Consider the following 27,214-nt stretch of genomic DNA (forward strand, 5'->3'; position numbering starts at 1 on the left):
ACTTTGGAATACCTCCAGAAGAAAGGTTCCTCTCTTGAGAAAGTTGGACTACAGAATTTCTCAAAAAATCAGCATGGACTTCTCTTATTCAAGAACTATATCTATGTCCCAAGGGATAAACGATTACAGCTACACCTCCTACAGCAGTTCCATAATGCTCCAGCTGCAGGGCACTTTGGCTTTGCAAAAACTTATGAACTTCTAACAAGAAAGTTCTACTGGTCTAGTCTAAGGACTACTCTTCAAGACTATATATCTTCTTGCACTACTTGCAACTTGAACAAACCTACACGGCAAAAGCCCTATGGCCTCTTGCAGCCTCTACCTATACCACAACGCCCATGGGACTCCATATCCATTGACTTTAGTCAAGTTGCCTCCTTCTATCCCAAAAGGGGGTGCTACCCCTTATGACTCTATCCTTGTGGTGGTAGAAAGGCTCACAAAAATGGCACACTTTGAGCCTTGCAATGAGACTATCACAGCTTCTAAACTTGCGTGGCTATTCCTCAAGGTGGTCTTTAAATATCATGGAATTCCTGGACACTGGATCTCAGATAGGGGAGCAGTTTTCACTTCAAACTTTTTTAAGGAGTTCTCTAAACTCTTAAACATGGAACAACGCTTCTCTACAGCTTATCACCCTCAAACAGATGGCCAGACAGAGAGAGTCAACTCTGTACTTGAACAATATCTAAGAATTTATACAAACTATGCTCAAGACAACTGGGCAGATCTTCTCCATCTTGCAGAATTTGCTTACAACAACACAGTCTCTAACACCACAAAAGAGACACCTTTCTATGCAAACTATGGTTATCACCCTAGGTTTGAAGTGGCAGAACTGAATTGTCCTGAAAATTTCAAAAACCCTTCTGCTACTGAAAGAATCATCTACCTTAAGGGCCTCCAGGACTATCTCAAGGTCCAAATACAGCGTGCACAAGATGAGCAGGCTCAGGCCTTTAACAGGGGGGTGGTTGCACCACAATTCAAAGTTGGTGATCAAGTCTTTTTGTCTAGAAGACATATCACAACTACTAGACCATCAGACAAACTTGATACTAAAAGACTTGGACCTTTTAAGATCACAAGGACTATTGGCAAGAATACTTTCGAGCTTGCATTACCACCTACTTGGACTATCCATAATGTCTTCCATGCATCTCTCTTGTCTAAGGCACAAGAAAGTTCCTTAAGACCACTTTAGTCTCCTCCACCTCCTGTTCTGATCTTGGATCAACCAGAATATGAAGTAGAGTCTATCCTTGACAAAAAGACACTTAGAGGTCAGGACTACTTCCTCGTTAAGTGGAAAGGCTATCCTACAAGTGACAACACTTGGGAGCCTAAGAGAAATCTAAAAAATGCATCTAAGCTCATTCTAGAATTTCTTTCTAAGAAAGCCACCTGGCTAAAGGGCAAGCAGACAGCCAACAAACTTCCTTAAAAGGGGGATCATGTCATACTGACATTCGTTGCACTCAGTTTGCTATCAAACTCAAGAGCAAACTTAGAAATCTCCTCCTCAAACCTACAAGTTTAAGTCAGGGTTTCTAATTCCTAGCTGCGGAGGATCACCTGGCTCAAAATAGAGCCTTCTTCTGGTTATAGAACGCTTTTGTTACGATGGTCACGGAGGTCATGCTGCCAGTCTGGGAAAAGTAAGCTAGATTGAATCTAAAGAGAGAAGAAGAAGAAGAAAAAAGGAAGGTGAGGCTATTCCTCGTAATATACAGTTGCCCGCTTGTAACCTTGGTGGCTAAGGGTGCACCTGTAATCCCCTATATACCCATAACAACCGTAATAACTGTAACAAGCTGTGGGCTGTAATCGTAACAGCTTTTGCATCCCGGGCTCATAACCTGTAAAACTTTGGCGTTAGTAGCTGTCCGTAATAGAGCAATATGATAATTACGGGTGTATCAACCAGGCTCAGAACAGTGATCCGTAAAGGCATATCTTTTTAATCTAGCTACTGTAACTACTTTATATAGTAAAAAACTCTGTCTCTGAGCTAGTCTCGGAGCAGTGGTGCCTACCTTACCAGCGCACAGGCCAAATCCAGTACGGTGGCCATACTGTATTGCTACCGTAGCGACCGTGGCACTGGAGCGACGGTACAATCGCCGCTCTAATACCGACGGTGTATTTCACCGCCCGTGAGCGGCGACCGTGCCCTTGATCTGGGCAGTATCGCTGGCGCGACAGATTTTGGAGGTAATACTGTAGTTAGAGTACTACTGTAATCGCGAAGGATCACTGTCGCTGGCCATAAGCTGTAGATTTCTCGCCACAGTATGGCGACGGCAATGCTGCCGTAATTCTGTGTGGACGCCGTTATGGTGGCCAGATCCGTATCCATACAGTATTCTCGGCGAAGCTGTGGTGGCAAGATCACGGTGGTCATCAAGAAACGCAGAAATCCAAACATAATACCGTATATTTCTAATCTGCCTACTCTATCCAGCCCCGATCCACAGCCTGTGACTGTTCCAAAGTCACACCAACCACCACATAGCCCCTCCAGATGTCCACTCCCTCCCTGTGCCCGGCACTCCAGACCTTGACCCCACCCCGAATCCAATGCCAACTCCCTTGTCCCAAACCCCCCAAGTGTATGTGTTGATGGCTGGAAGTTGCGTATCCAGCCAAGTCCGCGGCCCAAGGCTGCCCTGTCAAGTGGGTGTTTGTTGGGGGGGGTAATATCCGAGATGTTGCTTAGCAATTGTGTATGGTCTGTGTCGATGGTCTTCAGTGAGGGTGTGGTTGTTGGTCGGAGACAGAAGAGCTGGATATGTCCACATTGGTTTGGCACTGTTCTGGATGGACCAGATATCTGTTAGTGGTTTGTGATAAGGGGTTGTCAGGTGACCGCAGACTTACCTGGTGGATCTGTGCCTGAGCTGTGGATGAGCTGCCGAAAGTCCTTAACTGAGGCAGAAACGAATGGGGGAAAAGAAGAGGAAAAGAAGAGACTGACGAGAAGCTGGACTTACCTTGTGTAAAGCTGGCATACTGTCAGCAGCTACAGAGAGCACGACAGAGAAGGAAACTCCAATGTGGAAACACTGGAAAGAAGCCGCCAAAGTGGAACCAAAAACAGAACGAAGAAACGGACGAAATAGACAAATTTGAAATAGATAAACAAACCAAATACCAAACACTGAACGAGTATGATCATCACCAGAGTTGTGAGCAGCACTGCTGATAAACATAGACCCAGAAAAAGAAAAAGAAACAGCACTTATACCTGTTGAGTATACTTGGCCAAATATGGCGCTGACCAGGGACCCCAAACAAATATCCATATCTATCGCCGCCTCCATTGCCACCTCGATCGCCGCCTCTATCACCGCCTCTATTACTATCACCATTTGCTATCACCATCATTATCTCCAAACCAAGACACAAAAAGCTGAGGAGAAAATGGGGAACTCATTCAAACCAAAGATACCTACCTATGCCACACCTATGCTGGCTGCCCAAAAACAGCTCCACGGATCGGGCATAGTAAACACCCTAAAACACAGCCAAAATTAACCCCAAGCTATGCCACCTCCGTTTTTTCAGAATTTGGCAGGCCACCCCTTCAAGACCAGAAACGCCATACAAATTGAAGATTGTGCGCAAATATCGCTCAAATAATTCGAAATTGCGCACATGCTGGGCATTTCTGAGCTTATAAGATATGAAAATAAATCAGAAAATAAATTAGATTTAGCTGGGCAGCTTGGTGTCGAGTATCCAGTGTTAAGACACATAGGGAGCTTTGGATGATGAGAATCCATGCCAGGGATCATTCTGGGATTAAAACGTAGAACAAGCTGGGGGAGGTGTAGACATGACAGGATGTCGAGAGCTGAGGGTATGGGGGGGTGTGGTGTCGATATCTTGGCCCTGAATGCTTCAGTTGACGGCATTGAAGGTCGGGGAAGTTTCAACATAGAGACCAATATCAGGAGATTATTGCCACCATGATGATCGGTATCTGGGATGGTCGGCTTGTTGCCCACCGGGGGGGGGGGAATTGTATGGGGAATGGGCAGGATTTGTAGGTGCTTTAGCTTCAGCGAGGTTGTGGATTCGAGAGCATTTTTGGCTTTTGCGACTGGAAGAGGAGAGTCAGTGGAGACTTAATCAAAATAAGTGATAATAGAGCAAGAGAGGGAGCTTGTCTTGATGTGTTTCCGGCGAGATGATCTGATGGGCCCTGGGAGCACGACCGCCAGCTGTGCTGACGGTGGCACCAACGAGGGCTTGGATAACTAGACCCCTGGAATATGAAGCTTCTTGAGCTGATACTGGCATTCGTATGCCCTGAGGAAATGCTCCAGATGATGGCATGAGCTGTGGCAGCTCTGCTGGGTTTTGGCAGGGTTTCCTGGTGTTGTGCTGGATGCATCAGAAACAGAGCAACAAACTTATCTCAAAGCAATTTAGATAGCTCACCTATCTAAAGGTGAAGTCGATAATCATGTAGAAAGGAAACAATAGCTGTAGAAATACAGTATCCAAAAAATAGAAGTATGGGTGAAGGTGAAGAAGTGGTGAACTCAGTACAGGTATGGAAGCGAGCGATTTGTGCGATTCTGGCCCAAAATGAAAGGATCCCAGCTTCAGCCCAGAGAGCTCTGAATTGCCCCATATAGAACCTCAAAGTTATCATTTCAAATGGAATTGGAATTTTATTTTATTCTCTCTATAACGTACATGTATAGCGAAAGCGCCAAACAAGCGAAAGCGCCAAAATTATCTACCCTCACGACAAACATTGCGATAAATCTACCACAACATTAGAAATCAATTGAAACTACTCGGAGTCCTCTTCCTCAGAGGTGTCTATTACAATCTGACACGTGCGCGCATTGTGCCCAGTCTCACCACACTTGCCACAGCGACGGGCACGGGTTTCTTCCCTTGGCTTCCGACCACGGCTTGCCCTTATTTCCTGCTCTACCTGCTGCACAACATCCCTCTCATCCTGTAGCTCTTGCGCCCCTTGTTGACTAAGTGATCCTCCTTGCTGTAGTCGTGATTTCCTAGCTCTCCGGCGCTTGCTTAGTACTTCATTTGCCTGTCGTAGGTTTTGGTTCTCTCCCTTTAGCAGTGCTAATTGATGCATTATTTGCGATGCACCCTTTGTAAACTGGTCAACAGCTGCATAGATTGAGGTTGGAGAGCTATTTTGATGGCGTGAAATCCGAGTTTTAATAAATGTAGACTGTGACATAGCTTCAATTGGGTTGTTTGGTGTCTGAGAAACCCAAGGTTGAGCAGTACCTGGGCGGGAGCTTGGAGGCGTTGGTGTCCTTAACTTAAGATCAAGTGTAGATATCACTCTCTCAGGGTCAAATGGAAGAAGCCCTGCCCCTCGGAACCCGCCTCAAATGTTACTTTCCGTCATTGTAGTGTTAAATGCAGCGTGGAAGGCAGGAAAGAAGTCATCCTTTGTAATATGAGAAATATGAGCCTGCATCATATCTTCAATTTGCCGACCATAGGCCTGCTTTAACGGGCCGAAACAGCCAACATCAAGTGGCTGGAGTAGATGAGAAGAGTGAGCAGGCATACAAAGCGTAATAATGTTGTGTTCCTTGCAGTACTCCTCAAACTCATCTGAGTGGTGGCTCTCATGCCATCAAGGACTAACAAGCGATAACCACCAACACTCCGGGCCTTTGTATGCTTCTCAAAGTGCTGAATCCAATCCATGCCTCTCTCGTTTGTAGTCCAGCCATTTTCAGTAACAGAAATCACCCAATCGCTTGAAAATCCACTATTCTCATACCAAGATGTAAGGTGGTTTTTGCCTGCAACAATGATAAATGGTGGTACTGCCCAACCTTGAGAACTAACGCCTTGGATTACTGTAACCCATTCCCGATTACCAGGCTGTACCTTCTTTGCTTTTGCCCGCCCGTCTGAGCTTGTTACAACCATAGCAGTTGAGATAACGCCCATCATAAACCCAGTCTCATCAAAGTTGTAGATATCTGCTTCATCGATACCATATTTCGCAATTGTGTTACGCACAAGCTCAAACCAGCCATTAATAACTTCTGGATCTTCGCACTTAGCCCTCTGGTAGTCGTATTTGCGCTGAAAGCGTGTCTGGAGCTCTACACGCTGCTTAACAAAGTTTGAAGCCCAACGCGACCCAACGCGTGACGCGTCGCGTGTTGCAAGTAGTCGACTTGCCATATCTTCAACAACAGACAGCCGAGGAGGAAACCCTTTGGCAGCTAGGTCGAGTATATACTGAACAAGGACGGACTCCTCTAGGTTAGTTAATTTCCGTGAGTTGGCTTGGATATCGCGTCGTGAAGGTACACCTTCTAGACGACGACCTAGCTTGCGGTGGTCCACAGAATAGATCCTAGCAGCAACTCGAAGGCGTAACTTTGGGTCGCTTTGCATAGCCTGGATAGCTAGCACTAATTGGCTTTCATCGTTTTTATGGGGCATGTTTTGTTGTTGAGGAATTTAACATTTAGTTGGGGGGTTTGGTCACCGCATCATTTTGGCGCTTTCGCTTGTTTGGCGCTTTCGCTATACATGTACGTTACTCCCAGTCTATGGTGTACTGTCCATGGAGTCGAAAGGCGTTGGATTTGCCGCCTGAAAGGCTTGGTTCTGCGTTGGCCCACCAGCAACTTGCTGATCAGAAACACTCGAATAGCTCCCTGGGCTGGCGCCAACTGACCGTTGCGATCGCAAAACTGAAATTGGACGTGGAACCTCCCCGTCTGGGAGTGTCTGCCCCAAATGTGCAAGCATCGACTCCCGGGCTCCTCAGCTCTTAAGTGCAAGATTTCCAATTGCAACATGTAGCGGGTTCTTGGTATCAGTGAGAACGTCGCTGTGGTGTTCGAAGCATTCCAAAATCTCCCGCCACGCTTGATCAGCCCTGTCACCAACGCTGCTGTAACGCAATTCATTGAGAATGTAGACAAATGCATCCAGTTGAAAGTTGGCCTTGACATGTCACATGAATTTATGCATCCCAGGGAGCCTGACCCTGGTTATCCTACTCGATCATCATGAGACATATAGCAAGCAAAGAGTCCTTCTCCTCCTGTGACATGGTTGCCCCGCGATATTTAAACCTTCGTGGGTGGCGAGCTGCGAGCCGAAGCCTGCCGAACATGACCCTAACCATTACCATCGATAATAGCTGTAGCGGGACGACAGGATCACAGTGCTTTACATACTTTTCCTCGAAAAACATTCTCCAGTTTGCTCATGAAGGTTTCCTTCTCGGCGACAGGAGTAGAGGGGTTGCCTAGCAAACGCAGAATGTTATTCTCTTCAATGGCAGCCTGGTTGTGAAGCTGGGCCGAATTCACATCTAATGAGGCAAAATACCATCTCTGTAACTCCAGGTTGTCCTGGGGTCGTTCCCGCATATTGATATCCAGGTCAGCATCATTGACGTTTAGGGGAAACTTGGTATCCCCTAGGTATAACGTGCGAGAGGTGTCTATTCGTGCTCGTCCTGCTGTATGTCCATCTAAAATGGCTATCTGCCAGACGATTCGTCGTCCGTACTCAGCATTGAAGACGGAAAGCGAATCCAATAATTGTTCGTGATTGAGTCCGAGCCGTTCAGTGAGGCGGACAGCAACACCAGTAAGAATCATAGATCTTGTGCATCGTAAACATTACGGATGGAAAGCTATGGGGAGTCAGCGCCCTGTATTGTAACCGCTAGGCCACGTACCAAAAATAACACAAAGGCTTTCTTTGCAATACCAGCAAGCATCGGGTGGGCCAATGTTCTGTCTTCGCCTAGTATTTCCATGCAATCCTCGTCTCTCATCGAGGCTATTGAACAACTATATATTGAAAACATCAACGCTTGCATCGGCTTTGACAAATTTTGAGGCGAACCACTTGCGCGGCTGATCTCTTGCTGGATTGATGGCGCGTGGATTAGTTTGGTTAGTGGGTGGACATTATCTAAAATGTCTGCCAAAGTCGAAAGATCTGAAGGGGTTCAGGATGCAGAGAGCTCAGGTCAGGAAGCGGCGTATCCAGATCGAAGAGTTCAAGCTCAATCTTGGGAGGGGTTCTTGGTTCGCTATCGAGAGACTGATTCGCCACGCGAATGGGCAAGTCCTTGTCATCATCTGAGGAAGCGTCTAAGAATCTCGTCACTAAGTGTTGACCAGAGATTACTGGGCAGCGTCAGGGTCAGCATGAATACTCCTACGCCTACTCAAATTTCTGACAAGTATCGATGGCAGTGAGAATATGACATACTTGTGCGACTACCTATTATACACCACTGTCCGCTGTAGTTAAAGCTATCTATGCCCCTCTAGGCGTAAAGTGGTAATTAGGCTGCGCACTACTCGCTCAATACTCGGCTCACTCGCTCAGTGGGTTACTCAGCTGGGTGAGTAGCTGAACCTTTTACTCGACTCGGTGAGTGAGGTCAATACTCAGTTACTCTGTAAAAACCCGGTGAGTACTCGGCTATCACGTGTAAGATTTATGCATCATGTGAACAGTCCCTCATACGATTAATACTGTTTTATGGTTAAGTTAAAGTATTACATCTATTAGCATCACTCTCGCCATCTCTAGTAAGCTGTGAGAACGAATCATGTATATTCCTCTATCTAAGTACCATGATTATCAGAAGATTATTAGAACGCTATTATCTATTATATATGCTTAAGAACATCCCTCCACCTTGCTTGATGAGGCCGGCCAGACCTACTAATACCTAAAGTATTTATAGGGTCTTGATGAGGATCCTCGACTGAGCGGAACGAGCTATGAGTCAAGATAACTGTGTATAGAACTTGTTCATAAAATGTCTCTTGTGTGAGAATATGATCTTATTATAGGTATTAACCTACATAATTCTGGTAATAATCTGGTAATCCTTACTTGTTGAGGTTGCATTTGATTGATTCGCATTTGATAGAGACTATCCTTCCCATCTGTGACTTCTTTTTGCAAATGTCTGATGCAAGATGTGTTGCCATAGACTTTGGGCCAGCAGACTTGATTGCAGGATGCGTAAGGGCCTTCGAACAATAAGTACAAATAACACATGGTTCTCCAGAAAGCCGGTCTGCTCCTTGGTGATAACTTCTCCAGTATTGAGAACTCCAGTTGGTTGAATCCCATGCAATCTTCATAAGGAGTTTTGTAGTATGATCTGAGTGTTGTTCATACCATCGTGATAGCTTCCACCACTCAATGAATATATCATGTGTATCCTTAGTCCATTTGACGAATTGGTTTAACTTGCCAATATATTCAAGGCCTGCAGGGACTTTGTAAGGATGCCTGTCCCTCAGTGATGGAAAGGATCTGAGTCGGGCAGGTTACGGTCACATGATAAGAGTTAAGGCAGGTTAGCTGAGTCGGACCCGTTTCGGGTACTTAAGGAGATTGACCCAACGGGGGTTCCTCTCTTCATCTTTTTTGTATCCTTCGTAGTAGACCTATAGGATAGCATCCGTTTAGCCTCTGACTCGCACTCTCATATGCTATTACTGTGAGCTGGGTGCCCTGTGTCCTTACAGACTTGATTTAATGAGGATAGTCGTTGAGAAGACGGAAAAGAGTCTGAGAATACTGTCAGAATCAAACAACTCTGAGTATTGAGATGGCATTTGGCAAATTGCTCGATTATCAGAAGGTTACCAGAAGTCTGGCTACGATGAAGTACTTAAATACCTGGTTTTCCAACGCGAAAGGTACTCCAGCGCTATAACTTTAGCAACTCAAGTTCTCCTCTACTCTAGCTCCAGGAACAACATATCCTGTGCAGCTGATACCTTAGCCCACTTTTCCTTATCAAACTTCTTAGAGTAGACAAGTAAGAACGCCTCTTTGAAGCTAGAACTATGAGTGGATATTTGCAACCATCCATTGTCGACAAGATTGTAAGACTTTGGGTACCACTGCACAGGTCCTGGTAATTAGGCCCACTTTCTAAACTGCCTGCTCGTACAAACAGAAATATTTATGTGGTGGGATAACCTCGTGAAAAGTGCTATAATAAACAATTAGTATTGCCAGAAGATTGCTAGGATGATCAGAGACGTACCCTTCCTCTACATCAATCCACGGCATATACTCAAAGAGACGCTCAGGCTTCTTTCTCAGCTTTCCAGCCTTTCTCGTATATGAGTGGATACAGCTATCCCAGAAATGTTGCCACTTGCGGAAATTGGACTCTTCATGGGCCTATCAACTATTAGTATCACCAGAAGATTACCAGATTATGAGGTAGCATACATCAATGTGCGCTTGAGTTAAGAGAGCCTGGGTGCTAGTGATCTCTTCATCGGAAAGCTCATCTGGTAGAACAGCCTCGTCATTTAAAATATCTCGCGCTGTAACATAAGCTCCAACTCCAAATCGTCTTCAACCTCAGTATCCTCCCATTCGCTGTTATGATTGTCATCGATTGGAATACTTGAGATACCCTCAAATGCAGCAAGCTCAGACAGAAGTTGTTTGGGCGGAGTAGATGGTGGGGCTTGTGGAGAAGAAGAGGTGCTAATATTCTTGACTTTCTGATTCGCAATGCAAGATGCATGGGTACCCTTCTCAGTCCTGTTTATAGTTAGATTGAGGCTACCAGAGATTACCAGAAGGGACTTACCGAACACAAATACGCTCAACCTTCAATTCATTCTGTAGACGTGTCTTGTCTTCAGTAGAGGCAGCGATATACTTTGTGTAATGACACAGGGCACCCAGCTCACAGTAATAGCATATGAGAGTGCGAGTTGGAGGCTAAAAGGATGCTATCCTATAGGTCTACTACGAAGGATACAAAAAAGATGAAGGGGGAACCCCGTTAAGTTTGTTTCCTTAAGTACCCGAAACGGGCCCGACTCGGTTATCCCAACCCTAGCCCTGAACCTTCCACCGCAACAGGTCCGCATCGACCCTGAACCCTACACCCTTACCGTCCCCCACTATAGTGTAACTCGCTATGTCCTCCTCTACTGGTCCAAAACCACACCGAGTCGGATTTCATGCTTGTGGTGACCGTAACAGCTCTGAGGCGGGTTCTTCGAGTATCTAGGTAAGGAGGCATCCTTACACTTTGCAGACTTATATAACTTCTTTAAGTAGTAGCTCAGATCAGCATGGTCAGCCTTGAGTGCTAAGTGAACAGCCTTCTCATCTTCAGTAAGGTTGGAGACGCAGTTGCGAGCTTTGATAGTATTCGCATTAGTGGAGAGTTCTTCATGTGCCTTGAGTTTCGCCATACTAACTAAACACGTGATTAGCAGAGATCTCCAGAAGTTCTGGCTATAGAATCAAGATAATAAACTTAGTTGAAGTCCTAGAGAAGAGGTAAAGGCTCAAAAGGGAAGAAGAATGTGTAGATCGGAGAGTAACCAAGGAAGGTGGTTCTAAGGTCGTGGTTATTTTAAAGTTGCAAACAAAAATATTTGTGAAGGAATATTCACCTACAAAGAATTACTGTTCCAAAAACAACACCACAATGCGCACCTTCATATAAAACACATACCTTTCAACCTCTACCTCTTTACTATACTCTTCTTCTGCAATATTCTTTCTACAAACTCACTGTAAGTACACATATCTTTTGATCTACTTCTTTATCTTGTGTTTACTTTACTAACTCACCTTGATATTAGCAAATGACTCGTACCAAGCAAACTGCTAGGAGATCAACTGGCAGCATAGCACCAAGGATGCCACTTGGATTACGGGCTGGCTCTGGGCTTGGCGGAAAGGGACAGGAAAAGGCTGTGGGCACAGCAAGAAAAGCTCCAGTTTGCTCATCTCAAGCTAGCAACAATCATGCTCAGAAGGCCACGCGCTGCACAAAGTCTAGTAAGAGGATTACCAGAGGATTACCAGAGGATTACCAGAACTCTCTAATAAACATATAGGCACCAAGGCTCTCCGCGATATCAGAAGACAGCAACTTGATACTAGCTCCCATTCCAGCGTCTTGTTAGGGAAATCACAGAAGACTTCAAGTCCAATCTTCGCTTCCAGCAATCTGCTATCCTAGCTCTTTAGGAAGCTGCTGAATGCTTCCTCATTCGAGAATTTGAGAGTATGATGTTTAAACATAGTGACAGGGACATACTAACAGTTATAGTGACAAACCTCCTCGCTATTCATGCGAAGAGAGTGACAATTCAGGCAAAGGGTATGATATTGGTTCGGCGTTTGCAGGATATGATGTTTAAGCTGTGGGCTTAATCGATGGAAATGTCTCTCACCCAGGAATGAAGGTCAGATGAGTTCTGGCAACCATCTGGTAACCTGGTACCTAAAGGCCAAAGGTTATAGTGTGGAATAGGACATCAACAATATGGGAATGGAGTTGGAGTTATGGCGTCTTGATCAATGAAGTCGCACCCCGTTTTTAACATAAGTAATGGCTAATCAAACACGTGATATAACTGAGTTGCCAAGACCCATACTAGGTACTCAGCAAGTGAGTAATCCTCATTCAACAATACTCGGGACATGAGTGAGTAACTCAGCTGGGTGAGTAAAAATTCTACTACTCGACTCGTGAGTACCCAGTGCGCAGCCTAGTGGTAATCCATCCTTTCCAGCAACACCGGATCTATGACTTCGGTTGGCACCATCGACACTGGCGTTGGTTACGCCAGGGGTCCCAGTGATGACGGGGTCGTCAAGCTCGTCGGGCTTAATACCGTGGCGATGCAGGAGTTCCTCGTATCTTTGAAGCCGTGCAGCCACATCAGTCTCAATGACTCGTCTCCGGCGGCTTCTGGGCTTCGGCGGGGCCTACCAACGACTAATTTATGCTTAAAGACGCGGGTATGATCCCTCTTCCCAATTCAGCAAGGTGTGTGCGACATGCGCGTCGATGATAAGCGCCGAGAATATACCAACGCACAAAACCCGCTGGAGATACAGATAAGTACCACGACATAACATATTCGACGAACGGCGAGCAAACTCGCCACTGTGCTGAAGCCGCAGGATACGATCAAGTGATCGGTTGATGGCGCGCCACAATAATGTCCCGGGGAACGACGAACGCAAAATGGCAAACATGACAACAGCAATCGAACCATGCTGGCAACCGCCCCGCCCCGGCCAGGCTATGTATGTTTCCATAATCAAGTTATCCCGAGGAAGAGCACATTATCCCAAGAGATACTGTTTTGTGCCTTGATATTAATGTTGAAGCTGGCCGCCTCGTCATGTTCTCTGGTAAGCCAAGTGGCCCTCAGAAACTCACGCCAACAAGGATGAGATCTGAGACTCACCACACAATAGTCTGGGGTTAGTTTACTGGATTAGTGTTACTGCCTGACGATAATTCATGGTATCAATTTTATTCCAGTAATTCCATCCTGAGTTCCGTATGAAGTTGGCTCCCCCAAGTCCAAGTCAAAGTTTGTAGTTCTCACCGACGGCAAAGCTGCCCGCCCAGTAGTTAGTTCCTCACCTGTCAACTCTCCACCTCATCAGCACAAACCCACTTCGGCGCCACTTCTTTCTTCTCTTACCCGATCGTCCCCCTTCAAAATCCTCGTCCAAGATGTGCTTCAACTGGTGCTGGCCATTCACAGAGTACGAGGTGGAGGACGACGAAAAGGGCCACGAAAAGTGCCAGATCACCCACAAGCACACCCATACGACGCGCCGATATCGCCATCGAGGCCGTTATTACAGCACAGCATGCCCGGTGTGTCAGCAATGCTCATGCCGGTTCTGTCAGCCTCATCAGTGCCGGCCGCTCTCAACCATGGGCCCGAGATATATCAGCCCAGTAGAGATGACAATGGCCATCGCTGCCCCTCCGCGCGTCGTAAGTGTTCAAACTTCACTTCCAATGCTGTTAATTTCTGCATAAATCGCTTGCTGTTTACCTTCTCTACCATCGTCATTGTCGATCTATAATTAACTACTCTTCTACTCCCGCGAATGCTCTTGCCTCGTCGAGACCAGCCGGAAGCACTACCTGCCCCAATTTCCCATTTTTTCCTGTTTTGACGTCAGTTGTGAGCCTTTTGACTTATCTTCTCTCTTCCTACCCGATCTCAACCTTACTCCTGCACAAACATCCCAACAGACACCAACAAACAACAACTCGAGTCATTCGTCCTCAAGTACCACCACTCTATTGAACACAACCTCAGCATCACCATCGCACCCCTTTTCAAACAAGCAGCTGCCTATATCGTCGAGGCAGCCTAACATTCACCCGACAATTTCACTTTCCTCAGTTCAACTTTCTTCCCTTCATCTCAATGTCAAACCCAGCGAACTTCCAACCTCAAATCCCAAGCACAGTCAGAGGCCCTTGGGTTCACACATTTGTTCCTCCTACTTCAAGGATGTCTTGCTTCAACAGCTCTACCCACACTTGCGGGTGCGGCTGTGTCAAGACCAAGGTCAAAGGACCTACTTGTGTATGGCCTCCCTGGCCTACCAGAGTCACATCTCCACCACCTCTCTATTGTGGACCTCCCCTTGGAGGATGTGGATGTCTGGGCGGGAATGGCGTCCAGCAGCTGGGCAACCAAGGAGGGCCAATCATTATCAACAATGGGCCAGTTGCCACTGGCGGTCATCTTCACCAGGGCCAAGGCTGCGGTCATGGCGGAATTGCAAGTGCTTTCATTATTTATCCTTGCGCGGTCCATCTCTAAAGCGAACAAGAGCTAACTTTTGATTTTTTTTCAGCAATACGGAAGTCGATTCGGACCAACTCAAACTGGCGGGTTCATTCAATACCCAGGCGGGCAAAGATTTCTTTGCCCACCGCAGGGGCCGATGTGGAACGGCCAGCAGTGGGTCACGAATTGTCCGACCAAAGCTGAGCATATAGCTGCTATGAAAGACAAGGCTGATACGCGTCCTCAGGAGCTGGTCCCTGCTGATCCCGACATCTCACGCATGTATGAGGTTCAAGAATTAGATGGCAACTGGACTCGTCGCAGCCGTTACACAATTGACAGCAAAGACATTGGCGAGGTGCGATGGTATCAACGCCCAGACGGCACCTTCTTTGCCAAGCGTCTCCCATCTGGCTAGATCGAGAGGCAGACAATTTCTTGTATGTTATCAAATCCTCAGAATAAACCACCGAAACTAATCGGCCTCAGATCGCCAAGTATTTCACGATATCCAAGACCGGTTACACGCAGTGGTGGCTTTTTCAATTCGGGTTCTCCTCAATGCTATCATTGTATTTCCACTTTCTTATGTTTGGCGTTTCGCTCAAGGTTCTGGCGAAAGGTTATGCGGGTGGGAAGATGTGGCCTTTTATGGTCTTATCATGGTGGAGATGGTGCTGAAGTACATGGGAACGGCCAGTCAGCTCCAGAATGGCTACTCAGCTGGTACAGTTTGCTTGATGGTGGCGAAGACAATTAATTTGTGCCTGTTGAGTCGATTCTTCTGATGCAATGTGATTGTGATGGATGCTGCCTGCGTAGCAATATACGTGCTTGGATAAAATACTCGTCGCTGCAACATTATCCTAAAATAATTTAATATGAAACCAAATTCCAGGCTTTAAAATTGCTCTAATAACTGCCTCTTGTATTGAAACTATTAATTCATACGATTATTTATTACTGTTTTGTGTAGAGATGTTATAATGTAACGAGGGTTTTGGTTGTCTGATCTATGATTCTCAAATCGACGAACCTTGTTTCTAGTTTCTGGCTGACTAAGCCATATTTCGGTATAAAGTACATACTCCGATCCCCCCGCGTTTACCTCGGCTGACCCCCCACGTAATGGTAGCGGCAGCGCTACCCTTGTCCCTTTTTAGACGTTATATGGGCACGACAAGCTACTTACATTCTTCCTGGCATTTGGACTTTAAATACGATTAAGCCATCACGAGGATGCCTTTCAATTGAACATCACCAACAAAACCTCACAATCTCCCCCGCCGCTGACTCAAGATGCTGCTCCTCGGTCTGACAGGCTCGATCGCAACGGGAAAGTCTACCGTATCCAACATCCTCCGCGCACCACCGTACTCACTCCCCATCATTGACGCGGACGTCATTGCGCGCGAAGTCGTCGAACCCGGTACCGCAGGCTACAACAAGATTGTTGCGCACTTTGGCGCAACCACACCAGACCTCCTCCTCCCCAAAACCGACAATGGCAAAGGACAACCGCTGAATCGTCCCGCCCTGGGGCGGCGAGTCTTTGGGGACACAGACGAGCGGAAGAAGGATCGGGCTGTGCTGAACGGGATCGTGCATCCTGCGGTCCGTATGGAAATGTACCGACAGCTGCTGAGGTGTTATCTAAGAGGCTGCTGGGCGGTCGTCCTGGATGTGCCGCTGTTGTTTGAGAGCGGGCTGGACACGCTTTGCGGGACTGTCATGGTTGTTGCGGTGGGAGATCCGGCGATACAGATGAGGAGGCTTCGAGACCGGGATGCCCACCTAACGGCCGAAGATGCAGAGAACAGGGTGCTGAGCCAGGGCGATATCAGAGAGAAGGCGAAGAGATGCGAGGCAAGAGGGGATGGCAGGGGGGTCGTGGTGTGGAATGACGGTGGCAGAGAAGAGCTCAAGAAGGAGATTGAAAGGGTTATGTCAACCGTCATGAAAGGGAGCCCGAAGTGGTGGACTTGGCTGCTGCTACTGGTGCCTCCGCTGGCGGGTTGGGCTGGGCTGTGGACATATTACCGGAATATGAGGGTCAACAAGGACTGGAGGCAAGCTGAGCTGGAGAGCAAAGCAAAATTATAATTGTATGTGGCGCTTCTTTTACAAACTTAACTGGTTTCGGATCTATTTTCTGTAATATTCTCTTGGAAAGGTTTGATGCGACCGAAGGCCCATTTTGCAGTCCTCGCTCTACATTATACGCCAAGAATATCATATCATATGTGAAATACTTCTCTTAATCTGCCAAGATGGTCGTTCTCATTGTCTGGCCACTTTGGTGCGTGCATCGTTTGTGGTTTGCCAGGTCTTTGTCCGCTTCCCGCTTCCCGCCTCGCGTGAACCTCGCTGACACAACTTCAACTGTAGTCACTTATCGTCAAAAACTCAAGCTCACTCCCATAGCGTCACCAACGTGATTCATCGAAGTCCAATACCACATAAATATCATTCTATATTTGACTCTCTTCATCGACTTCGTCTAGTTATTATGCCCCCTCCTCATTGACAGTATTCAAACATCTATGCCACTGTGACCTCTTAAAACTCATGCAAAGACGCTGCGACCTATACAGAGACCTAGACGACAATATTTATATTCCTTCGTTACGACCAGAGGCTCTCAAAGCCTTGGCCGACCAGGTCATGTCTCATTGATTCTTTGATGCAGTACTATGCCCCAGGCCTCCGTTGTTGAATGGATTGCTGGTGCAACTCTTCCTCGCCAGAGAAGACGGAGATCGCTGGAGTCCCCTCAATCAAATACAGTCCAGCACCACTCTATGGGTGCAAGAAACAATTCTGGCTGCTGTCCGACAAGCTGCAGCTGTTCCGGTTGCGATGATCGCTCTGAGGCGTCGACAGACTCACCGTCTAAGAGAGTTCGCTTCAAGCAACCTAAGGGTATTTTGAAGCATAGCAGGAAGGTGGATGCGGAAGAGCATATATGCTGTTCTGCCTGCACGCCATCTGCTCACTGCAATGAGAGACATAGAGTTGGGAAGAATGGAAAAGTTTATGGGAGTAGCAAGAAATGCGCGCCTAAAGGTGGGAAGAAGGAAGTAGATAATTGGGGCGAGTCCAAAAGCACGTCAAATTCACCTAAAGGGATGAAGGACACCTCAAACAACAATTATTCAGGTAAGGGAGACCCGCACGTAGCTGTAATTTCACATTCTACATTTGTAAATTAACAAAACTTCAGTCTATCAAACCCAAACCACACCTTCACCTCCTCAGACTCCTGAGCAACGACGCACTTTACAAAACCTAAGTTCTTTCATCACCAAAAACATGTCGCGTCTCATCTTACCCTCGAGAGCAGAGGTTATAATACGTGAGGACGTCCTCGAAAACGCGTCTGATCCTCGACCGAATGCTTTCTTTGACGCCAGGACTGGGATGCTCCGAGTTTACCATGGACCAATGTATGGAAACCCTGGCGCCTCGTTGGTTCCATTGCAGGCACAGCATGTTCCTATCGGAACACCCGCACCGCCACCAAGTGCTTGGGCAAACCCTTGGGCTGGCATGATAGGAGGGATGAGTGGCAGGTGGCCGTTCAATGTGAACCAGCGAGGAGGTGGAGGCGACCAGGGTATGCAAAACAGTGGTAATTCAGAAAATAATTACAATTCAAGGTATGGGTGTCCAGCTCTCCTTGTCTTGTTTTAGAAGGTTCTAACAACAACAGTGGCAACAGGTCTAATCGCCAGAGTAACAATTCCCGAGGTAAGACAGGACCAGATGGAGATAACAGCGGCTCATCCTCAGAAACAGGTGGTTCTAAACCCATGCCAGGTTCATTCAGCAACGACGGTGATCAGAACGGCAATTCTGGGTGGAATACCGCCGATAACAATGCGAATAAGAACTCGAACGACGATGGCTGGGGGACTGGAAACAACGATGCGAATAACAATTCTCCTGACAACGGTGGCCAAGGTGACACCTGGGGCACAGATAATAATAACTCCTCTGGAAATGATAACTGGGGCTCAAATCAGAACAAAAGCAATCCATCGTCTGGAAATGATAACTGGGGCTCAAATCCGAACAACAACAATGCATCGCCAGGAGATGATAACTGGGGCACGAATAACAACAATACATCTTCAGGAGACGACAACTGGGGCACTGGCCCAGACAACTCCAATCATAACAATAACGGCTCTTCGAGCAACTCCAGGTGGCCAGGGTACAAGGATCGTCCAAACCAAAACGGGACATCGCAACGAATCTTCCCCGATGCAACTGGCACTGAGTTTTCGGCAGGTTCGTGGGGTGAGCCTGCTAAGCAAGAGTCGTGGGGAGACAAAACCGCTGCGCAGAGCACGAAGAACAACTCAAATGATACCTCGGGTTGGTGATAGAAGGTCAAATTCAGACCGAGGGTTTTGAAGGGTATTTTGGAGAGGCAAGGTTGGCTCTCCTCGCCATTGGGGTTGCATTGATGGGATGGGGTGACACGAAGGACTGAGGCTATTGACACCGGGCTCATTGTTATTTATCTTTATTGCTCGGCTACATGGGATCGAGACTTGGGAACCTGATCTGAGGTGAGAGTATCGTGTAGTTTTAAATCCACGCACATGGTAGCTTATTTCCCATACTGGTACAGACCATATATGTACAGTTCAAGCTGCACCTTTCTAAAAAAGCTTCCATTCACTATAAATGGTTCTATCTTTCTTTTACATACTTCTATCAATCCTTTCACAAGCAAATACATGCTGCCCATCCCTGATGATTGTGTGCCCGAGACCAGCCTGTCCCCTTCGGCCAACGCGTCCCAAAGAATCCCAAACCTGGTTTAGTAACTGATAATAATCTATCTCTGTCTTTGCAAATGCACACATTCCAAGCTCCATGCCATGCCGGGTATCATGCCCTTTATGCATCACCATCTTGATGCCCATGTCGTCATATCCATCGTGAAGTGTATTTCGTTGCCTTCCCCCCTTTCTAGGTCCATCTTACAACTTTGAGTCCGTCTCTTCAAATTCGCTCAGGTCACGAACAGGCTGTGGGCCAGGTGTAACGCCGAGCTTGGACTTGAATGCTCGCACATCCTCGATAGCCCACGGCTTGGTGCCGTTTCCTTGCACAGGGGTTTCTTGCACTGTCTTGTTCTCAGATATGAGCTTCAGTCCTTTGACGTCGTCTTCAATGCCAGCAGTGGAAGACTTCTTGCTCATGCCTTGGGCCCGAAGGTGCACGGCGAGCTTGGCCCTGGATGGCGACGATGGTGAAATGTAGTGCTCGTAGAATTCAATCATGTCTTTCTTGGTAAGGGCCTTGACGTGGGCTGCGTCCTCGTATGCTATGATGTGTTAGAGATGGTATGGAATATATGTCAGTTAACTTACAAAGGTCGAAATCGAAGTAGTCGCTAGCAACATGTGTCCACAGCCGGCTGGATTCTTGGTCAAGATTCTTCAGCTTCTCCATACGCTTGGTGATCAAGCTGCGCTGATGGCCCTCGAATTCGGAGTCAGACATATTCTTTAGTGTTGTCAGGTAATTGGCGAGGAAAGATTCGATGCGGCCCTCGAGGTATTCCGGGGTGCGCTCACTCTGGACGATGAAGCGGTAGCCGATCGTCGTAGAGGTGGTGCGAGCTCCGCTGAATACTACGTATCCCAGTTGCTCCTTTGTTCGCAGCTGGTCGAATGCCGGCTCGTGGGTTATCTGGTCCAACATCAGGCATTTGGCGCGTAAGGGACGATCAGCCTTGTCGCCAACGTAAAGCAGGTATTCGATGCAGTGGTTGACGTTGGCAGGGTCCTTCAGGGTCTTGTGGTAAACAAAGTTGGCGCCAGGAGGGAAGACCAGCGAGCGAAATACTGGCCACTGAGGCTGTGGAAGCGCCCTTGCCTTTAATGTCGTTTCCACCATATTCGTCAGCCTCAGGGCATCTTCCTTGTACAGGTTACCGTGGACAAGAGTCTCGATGTGTACCTGGCGCAGAAGTTGGGGGAAGTAAAGCTTGATATCCTCGGCCTCCAAACGGGGCAATTCGGTAAGCAATTGGTCACTGATGAAGCCCTTTTCGATATTGAGCCATCTCGTGAAATCGCCCACTTGGTTGTAAGGTTGCTGGTAATCCCAATTGCTCATGCCTCTGAGAAGTCTTTCTTTAACAATTGCAAAGCGATCCTGCTTGACCTCAAGGTCCCGCATCGTCAACAAAACCTTCTCAAGGAGAACCGGCAGCTTGTCATTGTATCCCGATATCTGAATATCGAGTCCACCGGAGTAGCTAGAGACACTGTAATCGAGACCGGCAAGCTCGGCATCGTATGCGTATTCCTCCAGGGCATCCCTGACCAGCTCAGCATAAACCCTCGACTTGATTGTGTTCTCAGCAGTAGCACTTGGCAGAGGGTTCTTGCACTGGATGAACAGGTTCGCCTTTGGAACCCAGAAAGTGTCATCCTTCTTAAACCAGGCACGGACCATGTCGTCGTTTCTGATTAGTGTTGGTGTTCCTGTAGGCTCTTTTACTTCCTTCTTTTCGACATCCAGGTTTGTCGGAATAAACTGGTTCTTGTGTGGCAAATGGAGTTGAGACAACCTGCTAGCTTTGGTGGTGGATGCAGCAGTCTTGATCTCCGCGATAAATTCTTGCGGAATCTTCTCGTACTTGTATTCAGTTTCGTACCACTTCTCTTTCTTGTCCCAGCCACCCGGGAACGTCTGACTGACCACAGACATCCTGAAGTTGTCTGGTCGGAGATATGCAAGCCCAGCCGCAATGGCCTTTGGGTCAAACTTTCTCAGCCTGCTGTGCCCGCTGAGCAACCACTCTCTGGGCAATGGCAATTGCATGACGGCAGAAATCTTGCTTGTGAACTTGCTTGCAGGAGACTTCTGCTTGAACTTGAAATCAACCTCGGCTAAGCCTTTCTGCTCCTCGAATATCCATTCCTGGGGCGGGCTCTCATTCAACAAAGAGATGTACTGGAAGAAAACCTTGACAACCTCCTTGTAGTTCTTTAGTCCCTCTTCGGTGAGTCTGATTTGGCAGTTGAACAGACCCAGCGAGCCTGGGCACACTGCATATCCACCGGCGCTAAGGCCATTGGCCCATCCCTTGCCCTTAATGTACGACATTATGCTTCCAGGGCCCTCGTGGCCGATCAGATGGCTGATATATCGGCTGGGTTGGGACTCGTATAAGTCTTCCTCATTCAAGAATGGGAATGTGAGCTCAAGGAGTCGGGAGTCCATTACTGGCTTTGCGAAGATCTGAGTCAACAGTTCGTCTTTGCCCAGTGGCTGCTCGTCCTCCCATCGGTTCTGCTCGAGGTCTTTGTTCTTCACTCCTGCGAACAGGTCTACGGCCCATTCCTCTAGGACATCCAATGGCTCTCTTCCCAAGATAACCAGCTTCATTCGGTTTGCAGAGTAGTGTTTGTCGTGGAAATTTATGAACTCCTGTCGGACATCGATTCCTTTTGCTTCTGGTTGGATCTTAAGAGTCTCCAGGCTTCCTGTGGAAAAATGGCAGTAGGGATGCTTTGGGTTGGAAAGCGACTTGTCGAGCTGGTGTAGCCGCCATTGGTCGCTTTGCAAGTTCTTCTTATTCTCGGAGTCTACAGCGCGCAGCTCTCGGTCGAGGGTGGAGGGGAGGAAGAGTGGCTCGATAAAGAATTGCGCAAATCTATCCAGGGCTCCATATAATGGCGACCGATCGGTCTCCTCGGCGGACTCGGCTGCCTTGGCGGCGACTTCAAAGTAATAATTCGTGGATGTGGCGGCAGTGTAGGCATTGGAGCTTCCAGAGTGTGCCGAGAGGTACTGTGAGTATGCGTTTTCCACGGGGTACTACAATCAATCAGCACAGGTACCTTTGTAAACATATTTCTGGGAGCTGGGAGGGTACAGACCTTTTTTGTGCCCATGAATAATAAATGCTCGACGGCATGCCCCATCCCCGGCGTGTCCTCGGGGTCACTGAAGTTCCCTACATTGACATCCATGGCAGCACTGGCCTTGTCGGTGTCGGCATCGTGAACGAGCAGCACCTCGAGCTGATTCGAGGCAATTTTTATGACACGATACTGGCGATCGTCGAGAGATGGGGTTTCGAGCTTGTCTGTCACTCTTTCCACGGTCCTCTGTCTGTGCTCACGAAGTGGGCTGTTCAGGGTGGTGGGCGTCTGAGGCTGAGAGGGGGTCGGCATGGCTGCTGCGGTGGAGTGGGCGCGTCGAAGGGTCGGTGGTAAAGTGAAGGCCGGGAGGAAGTTCGTAGATGATGTTTTATTAGCAAAGAGCGTGTAAGCTCTGGTTTTGGGAGCTGCGGGTGGGCGAGGTGAGGTTGAGGCGGGGCGGCTGTTAGCGGAGCACTATGAACACTGGTGCTGGCGGAGGCTAGGGAAACTGGCCAGGCTGGAAGCACCACCGAGGTCTGTGCGAGACGACGACGACTTGATGAGGCAACGACGGCGGCAACGACACAGGAGATGGAGATGCTGGGATGGAGAGTGCAGAGGGACACGGCAGGAGGGCAATAGCGAAAGTGTGTCGATGGCGACTATGAGAGCTTGCTAGGCTTGCAGAAGAAGACGACAAAGAGGACAAGGAGCAGGAGGAAGAGGAGGAGGAAGAGGAGGAGGAAGAGGAAGAGGTTTGCTGCAGGTAGAAGGGGTTGGACAGGGCGCGTCGTGCGGGTCTTATAGACGCCGTTGCATGGAAAGTGGTGGAACGCAATTGCGGCGGTGGTGTTGGTACTTGTGTTGGTGTTGACGTTGGCTGTAAGCTTCCACTCGGCGGCAGTCTTCTGACTCTCATGTGCCGGGTCAAGTTATGACAGACCTGTCTAAAGGATTGCGGATTTCATATGATTGATCTCGCGCGTCAATGCCCTCCCTGTCTGTGTCCTGTCCACTAAAGGATTGCGGATTTCATATGATTTCATATGAATATCCCCGTAAGAGATCTCGCGCGTCAATGCCCTCCCTGCCTGTGTCCTGTGTCCTGTGTCCTGTGTCCTGTGTCCTGTGTCCTGTGTCCTGTGTCCTGTGTCCTGTGTCCTGTGTCCTGTGTCCTGTGTCCTGTGTCCTGTGTCCTGTGTCCTGTGTCCTGTGTCCTGTGTCCTGTGTCCTGTGTCCTGTGTCCTGTGTCCTGTGTCCTGTGTCCTGTGTCCTGTGTCCTGTGTCCTGTGTCCTGTGTCCTGTGTCCTGTGTCCTGTGTCCTGTGTCCTGTGTCCTGTGTCCTGTGTCCTGTGTCCTGTGTGTGTCCTGTGTCCTGTGTCCTGTGTCCTGTGTCCTATCCTGATCTCCGTCTCCTGTCTCCTTTCGGTCTATTTCTCGCACGTTGTCAGAGGACAATATTCGGCAAGGAAGAGGGGAAAATAGAAGGATATGGATGGAGATGGAGATGGAGATGCACATAGACCAGCGCATATAGGTGCTTACTCCTGTAGCTAGTCAGTGGTACAGTAGTGCAGTGGAGAGCTCAAGGTATATACATTTGACGCCATACTAGCAGTGGTGATTATGCAGGTATCACCACAGTATATCTCTGTGGGTAAGGATGCATGCATATATATGCACATATGCAGATGTGCAGACAACAGATATGTATGGAGATATATGGAGATATGTAGGTAACATATGTACAGTGCCCGTCCCTGGGCTCCTGCTCCTGCTCCTGCTCCTGCTCCTGCTCCTGCTCCTGCTCCTGCTCCTGCTCCTGCTCCTGCTCCTGCTCCTGCTCCTGCTCCTGCTCCTGCTCCTGCTCCTGCTCCTGCTCCTGCTCCTGCTCCTGCTCCTGCTCCTGCTCCTGCTCCTGCTCCTGCTCCTGCTCCTGCTCCTGCTCCTGCTCCTGCTCCTGCTCCTGCTCCTGCTCCTGCTCCTGCTCCTGCTCCTGCTCCTGCTCCTGCTCCTGCTCCTGCTCCTGCTCCTGCTCCTGCTCCTGCTCCTGCTCCTGCTCCTGCTCCTGCTCCTGCTCCTGCTCCTGCTCCTGCTCCTGCTCCTGCTCCTGCTCCTGCTCCTGCTCCTGCTCCTGCTCCTGCTCCTGCTCCTGCTCCTGCTCCTGCTCCTGCTCCTGCTCCTGCTCCTGCTCCTGCTCCTGCTCCTGCTCCTGCTCCTGCTCCTGCTCCTGCTCCTGCTCCTGCTCCTGCTCCTGCTCCTGCTTTCTTGTCTTGGTCCCATTTAATCAAATATTGCGGCCGCAAGAGGAAGGCCCGTCTTACTCCTTGCCGTGATGTCACCGCTGTCATTTGCCAGGATGAGAGATAGGAAGGTGAGACGACATGCCAACGAAGCCACAGCTTGCTTGGTAGGTGTTCATGTCTCGCGGTTAGCATGCATCTCGGAGCGCGCGGCATGATACCGTGGTGGTGAGATCCGGAGAGAAGATGCTGCCAACCCCCCCTGTACAGAATGAGATATGGGCGCCCATGAGATATATATGAATGGTGGCGCATGCAGTTCACTCTCCCTCCGGGTCTCTCACCTCCTTCTTCTCACTCTTCCAATTTTTTATGTCGATCGGTTCTGGTCAGGCACGAGCGATAGGGGTTGCTCTGTCTCTTTCAAGGGCACGCAAAGTTTATATCAGAGCTCTACCATTCTCTATTATAGCGCCACGCCATATATTAAGCCTCTTATCAAGAAAAAGAACTCATGGACACGTAATACAAGTTGATCGCCGAAAAGGCCAGCTACGCGGGTAGAACAGAGTGCACATTCGCAAGCCATACGGAGTACAGACGGTCTCTCAATTAAGTTTCGGGCAATTGAGTAGCTTAGTGGCTCCTGTTACAGGATGGAAACAAATTCTTCCATCTCCCATACAACTTTCATGTGCGTTAGTATGCATAGTCACAATTCATTCAGCCTCGCAATAACCAGAATTCCAGGCAGTATATGCATTCCACATAGCAAAATGATGCATGTCGTCCAAGGAGGCTACCATTAACCGGGACGGCGCGATATACCTAACCCACGACAGCCCTGACTGCATCGGCTGGGTCGGATGTCAGGCAAACGGCCTTCTAGAAAGGCCCATCATTATGCGGATAAAGTGGTGCTAATTTACCCTCCAGGAACAACCCGCATGACAACCCTAGTATTTATAGTCAGGGGTTTATCACGTATCGCCTTCCCATCCCTCAGCCCTAAACGTCAATCTACATGTGTGCGTAGAAATTGTTTCGTTTCCAAACCGAAACCCCATGCGGCCAACCTTAGCCACCCTTCCGCTGTCTCATCTCCCTCCTGCCACCTTGCAACAAGAGGCTTGCAGGCCGTGTCAATAGTGTCTGTATATCGAGGCTATAGCGGCCAACGACTCCACATTGCCGCATGTGATTTTACCGCGACTGGCAGACAATCGAAATCTTTTCGGTAATCAATGAATGTCCTTCGTCAATTGGGTCAACAGAGTGGGCTCTCAATATCGCCAGCCATTGTGATAATATAGCATGGATATATGTTGCTGGCAGCAGCCGGTCCGCCGAACCTTGTTTAAGCGGGAAGATATCTCGGGCCATTGCTGAAAATGGCGGCAGTTACTTTGGGTATCTGATCAACCAGACATCCTTGATTTGTTTGAGGACCTCGGGCGATCTCCGTCGTCGTCTGTCCGCCCCCTCTTCTTCCCCTTTGAGCTGTCTGCCAGGAAATGTCCAGTCTCCCCAAACTTGTAGCAGGTCCCCTTTGATGCGCCACTGCTGCCCCCCGATATAGATGTCAAGTTGTTCAGTTTCACGTTCTTCTTCTTTCGCTTCTCGGCCAGGCGGAGCAGTTCGGCCTTTTCTGCCTTTCGTTTGGATTTCCGCTCAGCCTTCAGCTTTTTCGCGGCTTCGTCTCGAGCAGTCTTCATCAGTTGGCTCGTGGGGTCGTCGTTGTCACTATTGATATTCCCGGCATCTTCCTGCTCCCCGCTATCATTATCCGAGTCTGAATCCGACGAGTCGTCTCCTTCTGGATCTTGTAGTTTCTGGTTTTCATTAGTAGTGCACAGTGGGTTCGGCTATCTCCCAAATGAGATAGACAAATGCCTCATACCTCTAGCTTCCGGTTGAACTTCCCAAAACTCCTTCGTCCTGCAAATATAGCATTATCCGAGGTCTCCTCCGCCTGGTAGATTACCCTCGGTGTTGCCGCGGAGTCTCTGTCAATTGCCGAAAAACTGGCCTGCTGTATCTTCATATTTCCCCGTACTTGCCCTGTCTCCGAGCCATTTTGTTCGAAATTTAACACCCATCGTGTATCGCCAGCTTCGGATGCCTGTTTATCGAGCGCAATTTGACGTTTTGCCTCCTCGCTCGCAAGGGCAGTCTCAATAGCCTTCTGGTTGGCTAGGGCATTTACATCGAAACCAGCCAAGGGAGAATCATCAGGCCTGGTTTTTTGTCGTTTGGCAGAGGGCTGGTCGGGTGTCGATGGCGAGGAGAGGGGGGACGAAGCAGCGGCGCGTTGCATAAACTTCATCGTCAAGAGGCGGGAGGACATGGCTTTCGGCGGCTTGCCTGCCATGGTTGGTGACCCTGACATCGTAGCTTAACTGTGATTTCCAAATGATAAAAATCAATGTGATACGATTGTGAACTTAGTTTA

At 48.4% G+C, this 27,214-nt stretch overlaps 7 protein-coding genes across 7 annotated transcripts; 3 read left to right on the forward strand and 4 right to left on the reverse strand.

Annotated features, from left to right (window-relative positions):
- Window positions 1-9,957: 9,957 nt before the first annotated feature.
- VC83_01575 (uncharacterized protein) lies at window positions 9,958-11,249 on the reverse strand (the record flags this gene model as incomplete). Its single annotated transcript, XM_024465250.1, has 6 exons — window positions 9,958-10,018; window positions 10,073-10,212; window positions 10,264-10,361; window positions 10,454-10,584; window positions 10,634-10,665; window positions 10,995-11,249. 6 exons carry the CDS (start codon window positions 11,247-11,249, stop codon window positions 9,958-9,960), a joined length of 717 nt encoding a protein of 238 aa, XP_024326992.1.
- Window positions 11,250-14,926: 3,677 nt separating this feature from the next.
- On the forward strand, window positions 14,927-15,305 carry VC83_01576 (uncharacterized protein; the record flags this gene model as incomplete). Its single annotated transcript, XM_024465251.1, has 2 exons — window positions 14,927-15,064; window positions 15,114-15,305. 2 exons carry the CDS (start codon window positions 14,927-14,929, stop codon window positions 15,303-15,305), a joined length of 330 nt encoding a protein of 109 aa, XP_024326989.1.
- A 355-nt stretch (window positions 15,306-15,660) lies between these two features.
- Window positions 15,661-17,053, forward strand: VC83_01577 (uncharacterized protein). Its single transcript, XM_024465252.1, has 2 exons — window positions 15,661-16,729; window positions 17,013-17,053. The coding sequence occupies exon 1, from the start codon at window positions 15,924-15,926 to the stop codon at window positions 16,725-16,727; it is 804 nt and encodes a 267-aa protein (XP_024326990.1). The 5' UTR covers window positions 15,661-15,923; the 3' UTR covers window positions 16,728-16,729; window positions 17,013-17,053.
- On the forward strand, window positions 17,054-19,321 carry VC83_01578 (uncharacterized protein). The gene is made up of 4 exons (XM_024465253.1): window positions 17,054-17,783; window positions 17,848-18,283; window positions 18,337-18,374; window positions 18,423-19,321. The coding sequence occupies exons 1-4, from the start codon at window positions 17,318-17,320 to the stop codon at window positions 19,010-19,012; spliced, it is 1,530 nt and encodes a 509-aa protein (XP_024326993.1). The 5' UTR covers window positions 17,054-17,317; the 3' UTR covers window positions 19,013-19,321.
- On the reverse strand, window positions 19,322-23,621 carry IDE1 (Insulinase (Peptidase M16)). The gene is made up of 3 exons (XM_024465254.1): window positions 22,535-23,621; window positions 20,012-22,472; window positions 19,322-19,965 (listed from the first exon to the last, which is right to left on the reverse strand). Exons 1-3 carry the CDS (start codon window positions 22,829-22,831, stop codon window positions 19,619-19,621), a joined length of 3,105 nt encoding a protein of 1,034 aa, XP_024326994.1. The 5' UTR covers window positions 22,832-23,621; the 3' UTR covers window positions 19,322-19,618.
- On the reverse strand, window positions 23,552-26,145 carry VC83_01580 (uncharacterized protein; the record flags this gene model as incomplete). The annotated part of the gene is made up of 3 exons (XM_024465255.1): window positions 23,552-23,949; window positions 24,269-24,791; window positions 25,984-26,145. The coding sequence occupies 3 exons, from the start codon at window positions 26,143-26,145 to the stop codon at window positions 23,552-23,554; spliced, it is 1,083 nt and encodes a 360-aa protein (XP_024326984.1).
- On the reverse strand, window positions 25,362-27,201 carry VC83_01581 (uncharacterized protein). Its single transcript, XM_024465256.1, has 2 exons — window positions 26,663-27,201; window positions 25,362-26,594 (listed from the first exon to the last, which is right to left on the reverse strand). The coding sequence occupies exons 1-2, from the start codon at window positions 27,149-27,151 to the stop codon at window positions 26,181-26,183; spliced, it is 903 nt and encodes a 300-aa protein (XP_024327194.1). The 5' UTR covers window positions 27,152-27,201; the 3' UTR covers window positions 25,362-26,180.
- Between the last annotated feature and the right edge of the window lie 13 nt (window positions 27,202-27,214).

Source organism: Pseudogymnoascus destructans (genome assembly GCF_001641265.1).
Source record: "Pseudogymnoascus destructans isolate 20631-21 unplaced genomic scaffold scaffold_3, whole genome shotgun sequence".
NCBI lineage: Eukaryota > Fungi > Ascomycota > Leotiomycetes > Thelebolales > Thelebolaceae > Pseudogymnoascus > Pseudogymnoascus destructans.